This window comes from Drosophila takahashii, chromosome X (genome assembly GCF_030179915.1).
Source record: "Drosophila takahashii strain IR98-3 E-12201 chromosome X, DtakHiC1v2, whole genome shotgun sequence".
Classification (NCBI taxonomy): domain Eukaryota; kingdom Metazoa; phylum Arthropoda; class Insecta; order Diptera; family Drosophilidae; genus Drosophila; species Drosophila takahashii.
This window is the reverse complement of record NC_091683.1, coordinates 10,000,001-10,015,434: the sequence shown is the minus strand read 5'-3', so window position 1 is coordinate 10,015,434 and position 15,434 is coordinate 10,000,001. Positions and strand designations below refer to the sequence as shown.

General features: G+C 38.8%; 6 protein-coding genes and 1 long non-coding RNA gene across 10 annotated transcripts in view; 2 read left to right on the top strand and 5 right to left on the bottom strand.

Moving 5' to 3' along the window:
* Positions 1–5,157, bottom strand: part of Pde9 (phosphodiesterase 9) — a 122,601-nt gene extending 117,444 nt beyond the window's left edge. The window contains exon 1 of the mRNA XM_044396106.2: positions 4,620–5,157. The gene's annotated coding sequence lies outside the window, so the exon portion shown is untranslated. The remainder of the gene's footprint in view (positions 1–4,619) is intronic.
* Positions 2,143–3,118, top strand: LOC138913921 (uncharacterized). The gene is made up of 3 exons (XR_011419800.1): positions 2,143–2,279; positions 2,498–2,573; positions 3,019–3,118. It is a non-coding gene; the product is annotated as an uncharacterized lncRNA (long non-coding RNA).
* A 744-nt stretch (positions 5,158–5,901) lies between the features above and the next one.
* LOC108056438 (uncharacterized) lies at positions 5,902–7,174 on the bottom strand. Its single transcript, XM_017140228.3, has one exon. It carries the CDS (start codon positions 7,082–7,084, stop codon positions 6,053–6,055), a length of 1,032 nt encoding a protein of 343 aa, XP_016995717.2. The 5' UTR covers positions 7,085–7,174; the 3' UTR covers positions 5,902–6,052.
* Positions 7,175–7,952: 778 nt separating this feature from the next.
* On the bottom strand, positions 7,953–10,985 carry Coq8 (ubiquinone biosynthesis protein COQ8, mitochondrial). Its single transcript, XM_017140247.3, has 2 exons — positions 9,456–10,985; positions 7,953–8,698 (listed from the first exon to the last, which is right to left on the bottom strand). Exons 1-2 carry the CDS (start codon positions 10,838–10,840, stop codon positions 8,146–8,148), a joined length of 1,938 nt encoding a protein of 645 aa, XP_016995736.2. The 5' UTR covers positions 10,841–10,985; the 3' UTR covers positions 7,953–8,145.
* Positions 10,986–11,691: 706 nt separating this feature from the next.
* Flad1 (Flavin adenine dinucleotide synthetase 1) lies at positions 11,692–14,462 on the bottom strand. Of its 4 annotated transcripts, none has more exons than XM_070218342.1 (3): positions 14,278–14,462; positions 13,365–13,964; positions 11,692–12,210 (listed from the first exon to the last, which is right to left on the bottom strand). In XM_070218342.1, exons 1-3 carry the CDS (start codon positions 14,293–14,295, stop codon positions 11,917–11,919), a joined length of 912 nt encoding a protein of 303 aa, XP_070074443.1. In that variant the 5' UTR covers positions 14,296–14,462; the 3' UTR covers positions 11,692–11,916. The 4 variants fall into 4 exon arrangements, with proteins under 4 accessions (XP_070074443.1, XP_070074444.1, XP_070074445.1 ...); XM_070218343.1 differs by having other exon boundaries at positions 14,284–14,462; XM_070218344.1 differs by having other exon boundaries at positions 14,300–14,462.
* The window catches only part of mRpL49 (mitochondrial ribosomal protein L49), a 6,250-nt gene continuing 5,253 nt past the window's right edge, over positions 14,438–15,434 (top strand). Inside the window, exon 1 of the mRNA XM_017140250.3 lies at positions 14,438–14,558. The gene's annotated coding sequence lies outside the window, so the exon portion shown is untranslated. The remainder of the gene's footprint in view (positions 14,559–15,434) is intronic.
* LOC108056435 (transcription factor Adf-1) overlaps positions 14,718–15,434 on the bottom strand; it is a 2,588-nt gene continuing 1,871 nt past the window's right edge. The window contains exon 2 of the mRNA XM_017140224.3: positions 14,718–15,434. This exon is cut by the window's right edge and continues 771 nt beyond it. The gene's annotated coding sequence lies outside the window, so the exon portion shown is untranslated.

Here is a 15,434-nt window from a genome sequence, read left to right as displayed (position 1 = left end):
AATATTTATTTTTCAAACATTAATTTGTTTTTAAAATTTTTTTCGATTTTTTCAAAATAACAAACAATATTTTTTCTAAGGAAAATACGTTTATTGCCCGCATTATTTAGTTTTTGTATTTAATGAAGAAACAAAAAAGTTATTCATCGGACAAAATCTTAAAAAAACAGGTGTTAAGACTTTTGAACATTTCCCCCCATAAATCTGGCCAAATTTGGAATATCTTATCTGCGATCGTCGCATTCCTCACAGCCACTTGACGAGCGATCGCTTCTTTTGGGGAGGCACAGATTTGAGGTTCGAGATTCGAGATATCTGAAGCATTTGGCACGTGGGTGACCGGCAAATGCGGAAGCGTCACTTGACGATGGCCAAATATGCGCCTGTAAAAGTGCTCATACACAATCTGAATCTGAATCCCAATCTGAATCTGGATCCGTATCTCGCGGTGAGCATCTGCAGTGCCTCATAATCATTCAAGTGGGTGTCTTCAACATGAATGAAATGGAATTGGAATTGGAATCAGAATTGGAAGAGCAGCACTGCGGCTACAGAAAAAAAAAACAAAAAAATCTCGTTTAGTCACTTTGCGAAAAGCACAAAAACAGAACAGCACCGACACAAATGCAGATACAAATGTGGATGTATCTTCGCATCAGCATCTGTATTTGTATCTCTAGCTGTATCTGTATCTGTGTGCCTGCAGAGCAATCGAATCAAGAGACAAACTGGGTAATTGGTTCATTATATAGTAGAAGCCAACGACATCCGCTCGTTAATGTAAATTACACAATAGTTTCGAATCATTTTTGTTTTTTTTCGTCTGCACTTAATTTTTTCATTTTTCTCTAGCTCTTTGAACGCGTGGAAAACCTGTGAACAGGGTTGTATTTCTGCATAATCGATAAATATCGAAAATAATCGTTCATGCATTCTCATCATGTATGGAAAGTAAGGAAGATATTAAGTAATAGAATACCAGGATAAATTATAATAATAATCACTTTCAAGAAACTTAAGATGGGCTCGTATTAATGTAAATATAACAACCAAGGAAATCAACAGTGAACTCAAATTTCCATAGAAAGCGAAAACGCCAGGCGCCGGCGCCTCGGGAATACGTTTATAAGGAAGATATATGTATTATAATCAACGAATAAACAAAACCCGAAGAGGGTCCAAATTTATTTGTCCAGCGATCTTAAATTTCCCTGGACTCCGGAGGTCTAAAACCATAATTTCCTCTCCATAAGCCCGCCCGATGTAAACACAGTCTGGAAACTTTCCATTAGTCCGGGGGATCGGAGATAACGTCGAAATAATGCGCCGAGATCGCAGAAAATTGGAAATATAATTGAGCAGGGGTTTTTTTCTTGTTTGGGCTCTGGGATTTAGGATATGGAGGGAGGCTCTACTGTAGTCTAAATTTATTAAACAATTATTGGACATTATTTTTTGTGTTGTCTGCGCTTTTATTTATTATTGTTTCCTTCAGAAGAGAGTCGGCGATCGCGAAAGAGAGGCAACAGAAAAGAGAGAGAGAGAGAGCGATAGAGCGGGGGGTGGGAGAGCGGGCTGATAAAGCAGCAGGAGGCAACAACAATAGCAAATAAATACAATGCGAATTATCAGTGGACTGCGTGATATGATTATCAAAAGGTTTCCCATTGCTGTTGTTGCTGCAGCGGCTGCTGGCAACGGCATTTCTCAACATATATATATGTATGTAGGTTCATATATATATCAAGAAATATATAGACACATATACGCGCCAATTCGGAACAGTTTATTCATCCAATCCATATACACTCATAAAAATTAATTTCTAAATTTTGGAAATCTCGCCATTGAATCGGCCTACCTTTGAAAATAGAAAAAAAATTTCTTGTTATTAGAAAATTGTCCTTTGAATACAGAAAACCTTTCTTGATGGAACAAATTCAAGAAAGAATTTTTCTTAAAAATAGAAAAATGAAAATCTCATATGTTTGTTTTGCCGTCGCAGCCAAAACATTTTTGTACGTATTTAAGGACAAAATCACCTTTGAATATATGATTGAAATGACCCTAGAATATAGGAAAGTAGCCATTGACTTCCTTCGGCTGTCGACTGTTAACGACAAGAAAAACGAAGTGGGACGAAGGGCCTACTCGGCCCGACTACTACCCGGCTACCGACTTCTCTGATCCCCCGAGCGTCAGTTGTGAAAAAAATTCGTGAGTGATGGACGTGATTTTCAAGCGGATAAGAGGTGAAGCCTTTTTCCGAATATTCAAAGGTATGTAAATATGTATATAATTTTTTGTATAGCGGGCGTACAATTGTGTGTATGTAATTAAAGGATACATTTCAAATCTCTTTACCAAGCGTATACCAATTTAGGTGAATTGTTTTTTAGCTAAGAGCTACGTACATACATACATTTGTACATAAATTTGTGGGTGTACAGTTCTATAATAACTTTATCTTATTACTCGCATTTTATTTATTTTTCAGAGTGAAAATACCTGCAGTTGCATCAGCCAAATAATTTGTTTGTCGAAGCTGTAATTTTGTTTTAAAACCTTCTAAGGTAAGAAAAATATGTTGTATTTGTTTGACATACTTATGTATGCATGTAAATATCTATGCATGTACGCGGCTCACCCGATCTGAAACCCGATTTTCAACCCTTTCATATTCTGCTCCTCTCTCTCGCTCGCTTGACCTACGCGTCGCGACGTTTCTCTCTTCACCTTCTTAAAACTGACACGATCTGCCCTGCTTACATTCGGTCTCCCTTCGCGCAAAGGACTGTATGTAAATATATATGTATGTATGTATGTACGCGTCTCTCCCGTGCCTCTCTCTCTCTGAAATTCGATTTTCAACCCTTCATTTTCTACCTGTCTTGCTCCTCTCTCTCGGTCGTCTGTCCAACGCGTTTGTATTTTGGCTATTATTAACATTACATTATTTCAAAAAAGTTGTTTATCTAAAAACAAATCATTGATATCCCAATAACTCTTTTTTTATAGATGAGGAAAGGCGAAGAAAATGGATTACCTTAGGTCATATGAAGTTCAACAGAGTCAAATGAGTCAAAAATGTGTTATTTAAAAATGTTTAAATGTTAAGTGTTAAATGTTTTAAATGTAAATAAATATAATATGCAAAAGAAAAAACCAAGTTACATTTTATTTTTAGGGTTTCAGTGTTAATATAAAACTTCCTTTCAAGAAATATTATTTCTTAAATCAAGAAAAAAAATTTCTTGAAAGGAAATTTAAACAAGAAAGAATTTTTCTTGTTTAAAAGGTGCCTTTCTAAAAAACCCTTTCTTGTTTTAAGAAATTTAATTTCTTGAAACAAGAAACAAACCACCTTTGAAACAAGAATCGTCTTTCTTGTTTTAAGAAATATTTTTTCTTGTTTTTATGGTGGCTTTCTAAAAAACCCTTTCTTGTTTTAAGAAATTTAATTTCTTAAAACAAGAAATATTTTTTCTTGTTTTAATGGTGCCTTTCAAAAAAACCATTTCTTGAAACAAAGGTGAGGTCGCCTTTGGCAAAAATTCAAGAAAGAATTTTCTAGATTTTAAGGAAATTCTTCGATTTTTTTTTATGAGTGTATAATCAAGACGTTTCCAACGTGCTTTGATAGCGCCCACAAAACAAAACAGACAACAAACACCAAATACTTTAAGAAATATGTGAATGCCCAATAATCAAAGGTATTACCTTAAATTTATGCTAAATTAATGTTAGCCTTATTCTAATGGTCTTCCTAAAACGTAAACCTGCTTTCAAAAATCTTCAACTACTATTTATTTAATTTAAAGTTTTATTTTAAGTGTTTTTTGTAATAACTAAATATATATTCTCATTCTTTTAGTTCTACTCAAAAGAGTAGACAACACTTATTGTCGGCATATTTTTGGTTTCTGGGCTCTTGGATTAGTGGGATAACTAGAAAAGGGATTTTTGTATTTTTCACTACTTTAAATCTTGTGTTTTCCACTTCGCAGCATCGTTACAATAATGGAATAATGACACACCTCTAATGCCCCACACGCACTAACGTGGAGGCTATTTTTTTAGGGGGTACGTTTTTTAAAAGAAGTACAGATCTTAATATTGTATAATATTCATAGAATAATAATAGAATCTTAATTTTGTGTTAGTTATTTTCATATTTATTGAAAAATATGAATAGTGTTCCCCTTTCCAATAGAATTGATATCATTCGATATGATTTGACTTAATATATTTGATTGTCAATACTTTTGGAATAGAAACGATATCTTTCGATAAGTAACATTTCGATATTTACAGCTATTTGGTAAATTGAAAATAGGATAAGTTTCTAAAGCTCCCGATAAAGAAAATACTTCGATATGTAAGAGATCGATAGTTACAGTGATGTGGTAATTTCGATATATGTATGTACTTCCTGCAGCGATAAGAGATTCTTGTAGGGGGAGCCATTGACCCCCGAAACCCCCCAATGGGCTGCGCCACTGGCCACACATACACACACCCATACTGAGACCGAACAACTCCCACAGTTCACTTTCATTGATAAACTCGGCTCTTCGCTCTTCTTCTTCGCCATGCAAATCCAATTGTCTGCTACTTACTTTTTTTTCTGTTTCTCGTGGTGTGTGTGACATCAATCAGCATCACTTTGTAGTTGTTGTTTTTGCTTTTGTTGTTGCTGCGCTGCTGTATAATTTGTATTTTTCTTTTTTTTTGTGTTGTGTTGCTCGACAATTGAAGCTAACCAACATTAAACTATAACTTCCTCACAAACACACACACACTGCTCGATCATTCGCTTGCACTCTCAACAAAAACAACAAAAAATTATTATATTATTTTATATTATTTAAATTGAAATAAAAGAAAGGCCCGTCTTTTTTTTCAATATTTAAATCCTCACGCGCTTAATATCAAAGAACAGGGCCACTTTGTAGGACCCATTTAATTGTTTAAATGATTTATTAGTTAGTTTTGACATGGCAAAAAAAAACCAACTTTATTATCCGATTTACTTCGATCATTTATTACTTTATAACTCAATTAAATAATTAACGCCCGGTAGCAGTTCCGATTTGTTCTTTATCCCCGATATTTGCTTTAGTTTTCTTGATTCCGGTGCGATATTCACGCTGCTAACCGCCGACACAGAATGATGAAAATGCTGCCTTTCCGCCTAAAAAATCCAGTCAACTCTTAGACGAAACTCTTACTTACTTTATGAAACTCTTTCCATTTTCTTACGCTCTTACGCTCTCTGCCTCTCTGTCTCTCTCGTTACGTTTTGACTGCCGACACAGAATGAAAATGAAAATGAAGCGTGCGTGCGTCGCTGATATGATATTCGCTCTCTCGCCGCTCTCTGCCGCATCGCCTCGCACTCTTTGGCTCTCTTTGGTGCGCTCTTAACGCTGATTAAGCGTTAACGTTAAACTCTTAGACTAAAGGATCGTGTAAAACGATCATGTCACGTGAGTCGTGCTTAAAAGTCCCTTATCATGTTAGAAAGTCTTATAAGAATCATATTAAAGTCATGTTTAGAAGTACCTGTTTTACCAATGCTTAGTATTATTTTTAATTAAAATTCGAAATACTTTATTTCATACTAGTAAAGTACTAGCTTTTTAACTTATTTAGTAATTTTGTAAATGTTATTTTAATTTTGTAGATAAGATCATTATATGTGTACATTTCGGTAATCTTATAATTCGTACAACCACCTTTTCGAGAAACACTTTAAGTTCCATAAAAACTCCATTTAGTTATTTTTTATAATATAAACTTCTGTCTGAAAATGCTTAATATTTAAATTAATAATAGTACCTACCTATTTAATTTCCCTAAGTACTGCATTTCAGATATCTTTTAAATATTTAAGATTACTTACACTAATAAAAGTATTAATTTTAATACCGTAAATACAATTTTAATAAATTGTACATATTTAACTGCATACTTTTCGGTGGCCAAAAGAGGTTTCAAATCGCCATTTAACTACCGGAATACATTCGATTTTGTGAGGGAATCCTGGATACTATCTAGATTTTGGTGGGTGGAGCAGCATGTACTGCATCTTGCCGTACCAGGTGTCCTCGACGGGCGGCACGACCACCGGCAGCTGGAGGAGCTCCCCGCGGGCGAAGCGAACGGTGCGGAAGGATCGCCGCTGCCAGCAGGTGTCCATCACGAGGACAGGTCTTCCGCCGCGCTGCTCCTCCAGCCGATGCATCTCACTGTTCCGCCCACCGGCGCCTGCGGATGCCTGGCTTCCCTGGCGCCGCGAGACCATCGACTGGGTGCGATGGGCGATGCCCAGTGGACTGAGGCCCAATTCCACCTCCCTCACGCGACTCAGCAGATGCCGCGTGGTGCCCAGGCACATCTCATGCACCATGGTGATCTCGTCCAGCGCCCGCTTCTTGAACTCCACGTACTCCAGCCGGGTCTGGGTGCGCTCCAGGATCTTCTTGTAGGCCTCCTTCAGGTGGCGACCCATCTTGAAGAGCTCCCGCCAACTGGCGTAGAGATCCCGGGCATGGCGATACCGCTGCAGGCACTTGCCCGCCTCCAGCTGCTTGGTCAGGTGGAAGGAGAGCACCCGTTCGTGCTCCTGGCGACAGGTGACCAGCTGCCTCCTCTGCCGGATAAATAGGCGATCCAGGGCGAACATCCTGCCATTTCCCAGCTCCGAGCAGCGGATGAGTGCGTCCAGCTGGCGGCGCAGGCGAAGGTTGTTCAGCTGGAGGCTCCTCACATTCGCATCCCTGCTCCCGTTGAGGATCAGCCAGCGGGTGTCCTCTGGGTCCAGACCCTCCGCCTCCTGCAACTTGGGATCCTCGTGGGGATCGATGGCCAGCTGGGCCTGCATCTCGTCCAGCGTGCGGTTCATCTCGCCCATCTCTCGATTCATCTCATTCCAGGGAATCTCCTCGGCGGCCTCCGATGAGTGCTCCTCGCCCTCCTCCTCCTCTTCCGCCGAGGAGCACTCGACCTCCGGCTCACATTCCCGGCGGAACACCTCGTCCTTGTTTTTGACCTCCTTTTCGGTCTTCATGAATTTCTTCATCTTGGGAAAATGTTTCTTGGGTTTAAGTTTAAGTTTAAGTAACTAAAATGTGTGCTTTGTAAATATAGTAAGGAGTTTTTCGGAAAGCCTACTTGTGGCTTACAAAAAAGTCTGGAAAAATGCCAGATTCAAATATTATTTTTTCATAAAGGAAATTTAAAATTTGTATAGCAAAAAATTAATACTAAAAATGTATACAAAATCAAGCAAAAATAATAACATTTAAAAGAATTTCTTATTTAAAATTCCTGTAAAATATTAAAAAGTAACTTCTTTTAAAACTAGGCTTTTAAAAAATATCGATTTTTCCATATTTTTATAATACTTTAAGTCTGGAAAAAGTTTTTAAATTTAAAATAATATTTTTTATAAAACAAATTAAAAATGTGTATACCAAAAAATCAATACTTAAAATATATACAAAATCAAGCATAAATAATATGTAAACGAATTTCCTGTAAAATATTAAAAAGTAAAATTAAGTAAAAAGTAAACTCTTTTAAAGAAGGTCGTTTTATGAGCTTGAAAAATAACGATTTTTCCATATATTCAATCGATAAAATTAATGTTTTTAAGGAAAAAAACTAAAATCTAAGAAAAATCATTATAATTATGTTTATAATGAAACGTATAATAAACGTCATATTTCCGATAAACATCGATGTTTGAAAACTATCGACATTTCGATAACTCCGTTTTACAACAATTTATTGAATAAATCCAGGTTTTGAAATAAAATATTAAAAAAAAAGGATCATTAAATTAATAAGTATTATTATTTGTTTTTTTTTATGGTAATAAAAATAAACTTTTAACTAAATTTGGGATTTTTTTGTTTTGAATACCTAAAATTAAATTACAAACTTGATTTTGTAGTTTTATGTTAATAGATTTATTTGATACCATTTAACAAAAAAAAAAGTACAGAGCTTGTGATTCCGCAGATCCTTGGCACAGAAAACCAGGATGTTACACAAACCTCTGTAATAGTGTTGCAAATTGGATTTACAAATTAAGCGCACTTAGCGGTTACAACTACAACTGGGTTCCTAGCGATAAGATTAGTCCTTGAATTTCCCCAGCACGATCTCCTTGTAGAAGGGCACGCAATTCATGCGCACATTGAGCCTCGCGCACAGCAGGAAGATCCCCGACAGCTTGCGATGGATGGAGTAGATCTCCTCGGGCGGCGGACACAGCCGATGGGCCACCATGGTGGGCACCAAGGCGGCCAGTCGCTCGGTGGTGTTCTGCCTTCCGAAATCGAACTCGCCGTCGTAGCGAAAGATCTCGCCCAGAATCATCACGGCATCCACGTGGGCCTGCTCCATCTGCTTGGTTTCGTAGCCCGTGAGGAAGCCCATTTGGCGGGACATCTCCAAAACTCCCTGGCGATTATCCTCGGCGGCGCTCATTATGACACGCCTATAATTCCGGATGAACTCGTGCCGGTAGAAGCGCGTCGAGCCAAAGTCGATCAGCATGAGCCGCCGGCTGGGCGCATCGTACAGGAAGTTTGACCAATTGGGATCCGTCTGCATGCACTCGATCTCGAAGAGCTCGCGCAGGCAGAGCTTCAGCACGGAGGCGGCTATGTGGGCACGATGTTGGTAGCTGTGGGGTAAATAAGGGGTTTTAGTAGGGGGTTTTATAAGTTAGACCTCGGATTTTGCATATTTTTATAGGATAAAAGATAGATCAATTCCGAAAACACCAAAGGCATATTTGCATAAAATGCTTATGCATAATATATGCAAAATATAAAATAAACTCAACTATTCAAGATTGAGCATTTAATTTAACCGAAGAAAATTGTTTGTTCCTTTTCGTCATTTCTGAGATATCTAATTTTTTGCCAAATTTAAGGAAACCCTATTTATATTTCCAACGAGTAGGCGAGAAGGGGGCAAAAATAGTAAATTGCTCGCCGTGTTTACTGAAGGTTCCTTAGAATACCAGAAGGCTGCATTAAAAATTTGAGCCTCCAGTTGTTCGCAAATATTTTGCATATATTTTGCACATTTTATGCATATATTTTGCATATTTTATGCATATATTTTTTGCATATATTTTGCATACTTTATGCATATATGTTCCCTATTTTCCATATTTTATGCACATATTTTTTGCATATATTTTTTGCATATATTTTTTGCACATATTTTTTGCATATATTTTGCATATTTTTTGCATATATTTTGCATATATTTTGCAAATATTTTTCATATTTTATGCATATATTTTTGGCCCATATTTTTTGCACATATTTCCGATATGCATCCGAATTTATTACCTAAAATTTTGGTAAAAATCGGACCAAAAATGGACAAATATGCAAAAGGTCTATTTATAAGGTAACAGAAATACCTACCTCAAATCAAAGCACTTGTCGAGGGGAACTCCCGGCACCAGTTCGGTGGTCAGGACACTCGAGGTGGTCAGATCGCGCACCACCCGGGGAACATAGTATTCCGGGTAGGGGGCGATCATCTCGCGGAACTTCTCCGTATATTCCGCCTCGCGTTCGTAGTCCACCTCCCATTGCAGCTCCCTCTTGGCCACGCGCACCACATTGTCGATGAAGAAGCCCTGCGGGAAGACATCCCAGACCTTGAGCATGCCCACCAGGTTATCAATATCGCTCTCGATGCTCTGGGCCACCCCGGGATATTGTATCTTGATGGCCACGGGCATTCCATCGCCTTTGAGCGTTGCCCGATGCACCTGGCCAATGGAGGCGGCGGCAAAGGGCTTCTCCTCGAACGTCTGGAGACGCTGCCGCCAATCGGCGCCCAGCTGGGTGTTCATCACGCGCTCCACCTGCCAATCGGGCATGTAATCCGCCGCCTGACGCACTCGCTCGAAGGCTTTGGCCAGTTGCGGGGACACAACACTCGAGTCCTGGATGCTTAGTATCTGGCCAATCTTTAGCGCGGCTCCTCGCACCTTGCACAGCGTGTCCACAATGCGTTCGGCGTTCGCCGGGCTCAGTAGAGCCTCCCGCATGCTGGTGGAGCCGCCCAGACCAAGTGCTCCCTTGGTCAGTTCGTTGAGGGTTCCAATGCCCAGACCGGCAAACAAACCGCCAAAGGAGGCCATCCTGCCCAGCCGCGAAGAGGGCACCTTGCGCTGCTTGGCCACCTGGCTCAGCTGGGGTGTTTCTATGGGAGGAACCTGCTCCTCCTCCTGGGTTTTTGCACCCGCCACAAAGCGCAGCACATTGTTCACATACTCGGTGTCCTGGATGATTCCCGGTGGCTGCTCCGGCTGCTTTTGGCTTCCCTGGGTAGCTGGCGTGCGCAGGCTAACGTTGCGATCCTTGTTCCTGCGCGACAGGATCTCCTCGAACTCCTGCAAAGTGATGGAGGAGATGTCCAGGTTGGCGGCATCGAAATTTCCTTGATTTTGGGGTTTCCCTAGAGGTTTTCCGGGTTCAGCCGACGGCTGTTGCCCTGAATCCCCTTGTGACATCTGCATTTTGGTCTGGAGCAGCGAGCAGATGCCCTGGGCCACCACGTAGCCACGTTCGCCGGTTTCTTGCAGGGATTGCTGCAGTTTTCGCAGCTCCTCCGTGGGATTTCTGCCCGTATTCCTCGCCAGCTGTGTGGCGTGTGCGGCATTCGAGGCGATGAGCTCACGAATGCTCGAGTTGCTCCACAGGTGACGACCGTGGGCGAGGTGCTCCCGCCCACACGCCTCCAGCAGAATCCGCAGTCCGCGCAGCAGAGCGGCCGCTTCTTGGGCGGATCGCGACATCGCCGGGGAGAGGAGGAGGATGGGGGTAGACTGGTTTCTCTCGCAGATTACGTAAATCGCGTGGGAATGTCGAAATATCCAACAGAAAATAAGAAGCAGCGCGCAATGTTGTGAAAATGCCGAAAGGCGACAATCAGCTGGCAAATCAGCTGGGCAACCAGTGCTGCCAGTCTGGTCTTTTTTGAATAGCTACTTCTAGCTTACATAGCAAGCCATTTCTAGCTACTGTAAACTCAATCAATCTATTCTTAATTTTAAAAAATATATAACATTTTTTATAATTAACTTGTATTCTATATTTTTTAAGGTTGTGTTCAGAACTTCTACTAAATTTAAGTAAGTATTTTTTAAAACCAGCTGTTGCCTTTATAGTTTTTTTTCATAGAGACTTCCAGCTATTTATAGCTTTTTAACCTTGCATTAAGCTATTTTTAGCTTTTTTTAAAAATATATTTATTTTTATTTTGTTTTTCTTCTTAGCGACTTCCAGCTACTTTTAGCTCCTTAGCGCTTAAATATATTAACATTTAAATTAAAAAAAAAATGATCTGTCATACAACAAAATTTTCAAATATTTTAAGCAAAGTAAAAAAAAATTGTTCCTAATTTGTATATTAAATAAAAAGTATTGAATACTTCAATCAAAGTCTAAAACCCTGAAATTATTATATTTTAATTCCTATTTAGATGAATATCGAAGCAAACTTAGTAAAATGCATAAAAAATGTATGGTTTTTAATTTCATCTTCAAAAAGCTATTTAAAAAACCTTTAAATATTTTAAAAAATAGATTTACTGAATATGTCAAATCGAATTTATTTCTATATGTTGTAAAAGAAAAACACCGTGAACCTGCTAAAGTGGCCCGGCGACAGAGCCCACATTTATTCAGCAGCCTAGCTTAGGTCGTAAAAAATATTATAAGATTAAGTTTGTGTACCGCAAATCCAAATCACACGGGAATAAACATGTCTATATACAAATTTGTGACTAACTAGTTGGGTTTAAGCTATAAAATTGCACTACAGCCACGCGACAGGCACAGCGATTTATTTTGGTATCCCGGATCCTTAGTCCTACTTCCTGGGCAGGCGACCGGCACGCTCCAGGGTGGGATCCTCGAGCTCCCAGGCGGGTCGGTAGCCACCCGGATCGCAGGAGCAGGCACAGGCACAGTCGCACTCCGATTCCGGGCGTCTGAGGTGCGGATTGGGAATCGTGTTGGATCGATTGCCGATCGAGGTGTAGCCCCGATCGTACAGACTGCAGTAGGGCACCGAGTTCAGGTGGATGTAGTGCCAGACGTCGTGGTAGCTCCACTCCAGCAGGGGATTCAGGCGCATCATCGGCGGCCAGTCGTTGTCCGTGGGCTGAAAATTAAAGGAACATTAGGTTTTTCATTCAATTAAAATTTAATTTTAAATATAAATGTGTAATAAACCGCTTATGTAAAAATACTTATACTCATGCTAGTAAATTATACATTATTATTTATTTAAACAATACATTTAAAACTAAAAAATACATTTTATGGTTTAAGACTTCTCGTAAATAAATTATAAATATAATAAAATTAACTATTAACTTAAAAACTGGATTACTCAATGAAAAAACTACTAACCTTGTGGCATACAAGTTTTAAATATTTAAGGATTTTAAAAACTAAGAAAACTACATATTTTCTATTGAATTTTTTTATATTTTTTGTCACTGAGGAACCATAAACAAGTCATTAACCTTGTGGGGTTCTTAAAAATCAATTAATTCTGAATCAAAAATGAAAAATACACATTTTTTTCATAAAATACTTGAGCTGATTTTACGTGCTAGATAGGTAATTAAACCACAGACACTTCAACTCGGTTATAAGTACGCCCTTATCTGCGGCATAGCGACATGATAAATAAAAACTCATATCAGAGTGACATTTGTAAAGGTTAAAGCTATGGTAATGCTTTTGATGTGAAACTTAACATTCAAGAATATTCTGGATCAGGGGACTTTCTAGATACTCGACTATCTTTTATAATTTTGTCCAGAGTTAATTCTGAAGATATTATACTCGGTAAGGTAAAATAATAATAATATGGATTTTATGTGTTATTGAAAATTTGACTATTTTTCATAGAAAAAAATAAAAAAAAAATAAATAAAGTAAATCATCATTGTTCCGCTTTTATCGCTTATTTAAAAAAAAATAAATAAATTGAACTTTCAACTATCATATTATCATTTTTCAAGAGATTTCATCGATATAATGCAGTTTTTAATCATTATTTCGTTACACAAAAAAATTGATAAGAGATCAGATTGATATGTGCTGGTCAAGTTATTCATATCATTTTGATATGAATAAAGATTGAGTTTATCTCACTTATTGGTTCAAAAAATACTAAATGTAGTATTTCATGTGATATGATGAAATACCAATTTGATATGCTTGAATCGTAGATTTGACATGAAATATCGGTTTTTTCATTGATATTCACCCTATTTCATATCGAATTTGTTTTGTCCACCTCACCTGCATGGGCGCCAGGTGCTGGCAGTAGGGATCCGTGTTCCGGCTGCCTACGAAGACGGCCCGGATGCGCGGCATGTCGGCGGACATGTGGGTGAGGGCCTCCTTGAGCGAGCCCTCGTACTCCACCAGCTGGACGCGATAGTTGCGGACGCATCTGTCCACAAAGTGATCGATCTCCGGGAAGGAGTCACCCGACTTGATGTACAGCATGGGAATGTCGCCGCTGGAGATGCTCTCCTGGCGCAGGAAGCGCATGAGGAGATCGAGGAGGACGGTGCAGTCCTTGCCGCCGTTGAAGCAGAAGATCAGCTCCTCGACGCCGTAGATTTGCAGGGTCTGCGCGAAGAATTCGAAGGCCTTTCGCTGCCGCTCCTCGATGGCCAGGCGGTCGGCGGGGGGAATTTCCCGGGGAATATTAGAAAGATCCTTCGATGATCCTGATCCCGATGACGTCATCATGCTACGCTTCTCCGCAAACAAATGCTTTTTCTGGGTTATTATGTTGTTTTGGATGTTGTTGTTGGCTTTGGAGGCGTTCATTGTGTTTAGTGGGCGGGGGCGTGGCCTTGCCCTGGCCAGCAGTAGCGATGACGTCACAAGCTGTAAGAAATAAGGGAAGAAATGAATTAGGAAAACAAACAAAATAAAAAAAACTTTCTCCCAATTTCTGCGTGCGTGTGTGTGTTAGTGTGTGCACTTGTATGGTTGTGTGGCTATTGTTTTTATGTAACCGAAAAAACTAACTTAAACTTTAGTTTTAACGTGGTAAATGCTGCGGCGGTTGAAGTGCAACTGATTTGGCTTATCAGCCAGCCAAAAATTACATCACATTTCGTATTAAAAGCAAAAAAAAAGCCAAAACCTCAGGCACACACACACGCACACAGGCGTATAAAACACATGGCACACGCACACTCACCCAACGGCTCATATACTTTTTGTTGTTGTTGTTGTTGTTGCCACGGCAATTTACTGGCACATTTAACTATTTTTTTTTTGCGCAGCGATTATAATGCAATTATTCCAATTCCATTTTGTTAATTATTATTCCGCGCCAGTGAATTCCCTACCTTAAATGCAACAACAGCAAAAAACGAACGGCGGCAAAAAACAACAACAAATGCTCGAAGCTTCGCGGACTATCGGTGGGTCAGCTGTTCTCATCGGAATTATCGATAGCACGCGATTGGAGCGGTGAGTAGCTAGATTTAAAAAAAAGCTAAATATTTTTAACTTTTTTCAAATTGGTTTCTGAATATGAAAAAAAACCAATAATAAATATTTGATAAATTTAATTATATGTAACATATATATTAATTTTTTGTATTCACCCAGAAAAATATCTCAAAAATCTTAAATATTTGTTTCGTTTTTATTTTACAAACAACAAATCGGTGTTTGTGTGTGTTTAACAACAACAAAAAGCGCAATAAAAATGCGCTCTATACATGTAATAAATGGGCACTGTTGGCGTTACTCTGGGTGTGTTTCCTTTTTTCATTTCGTCCTGGCTTGTGGCTTCTACACAGAGAGAAAATATCACAAAATTGTGGGAATCTCAGCTTATCAACGTGTGGTTCATTAACAATAAATTTATATTTTAAATTTCATAAAATTTCCACTTGGTTTTGATTCAGTTTCAGGCCAAAACATTACAAATCCCATTTAAATTCACTTATCTTAGACATAAATAATTAAGAACTAAGTGTTTTGCCTAGAAGGCAGAAATATGTATAAATGGCCAGCAATTCCTCAAGAATATTTTTTGAAACAAAAAACAACTGGTGATTTGACATTAAATATTTTCAAAATTTTTAGAAACCGATAGACTTTCTTTAATTACCAGCTGATAGTATGCTGTTTTATAGAAAAGATGCAATGTGACCTTGCTTGTAATCAAAGCAAATTTTGAATCATTTTCTAAAAGCCTTTTTAAATTAAGATTAAGGCTATTTATCCTTTGATTTTCTTTTTTCAAATGACGCAATGTGACCTTGCTTCCAATTAAAGCAAATTTGAATAATTCCTATCACTGACCCAAATACAATATTTTCGTGTGTAGATCCTCGC

Excerpts from the sequence above, each read along its gene's own strand:
- Flad1 (XM_070218342.1), bottom strand. Across the intron at positions 12,211-13,364 it reads AGCACCTGGCGCCCATGCAG|CCCACGGACAACGACTGGCC; the intron begins GTGAGGTGGACA and ends TTTAATTTTCAG.
- Coq8 (XM_017140247.3), bottom strand. The coding sequence starts at position 10,840 with ATGTCGCGATCCGCCCAAGAAGCGGCCGCTCTGCTGCGCGGACTGCGG. Across the intron at positions 8,699-9,455 it reads GACAAGTGCTTTGATTTGAG|CTACCAACATCGTGCCCACA; the intron begins GTAGGTATTTCT and ends TTTACCCCACAG.
- LOC108056438 (XM_017140228.3), bottom strand. The coding sequence starts at position 7,084 with ATGAAGAAATTCATGAAGACCGAAAAGGAGGTCAAAAACAAGGACGAG.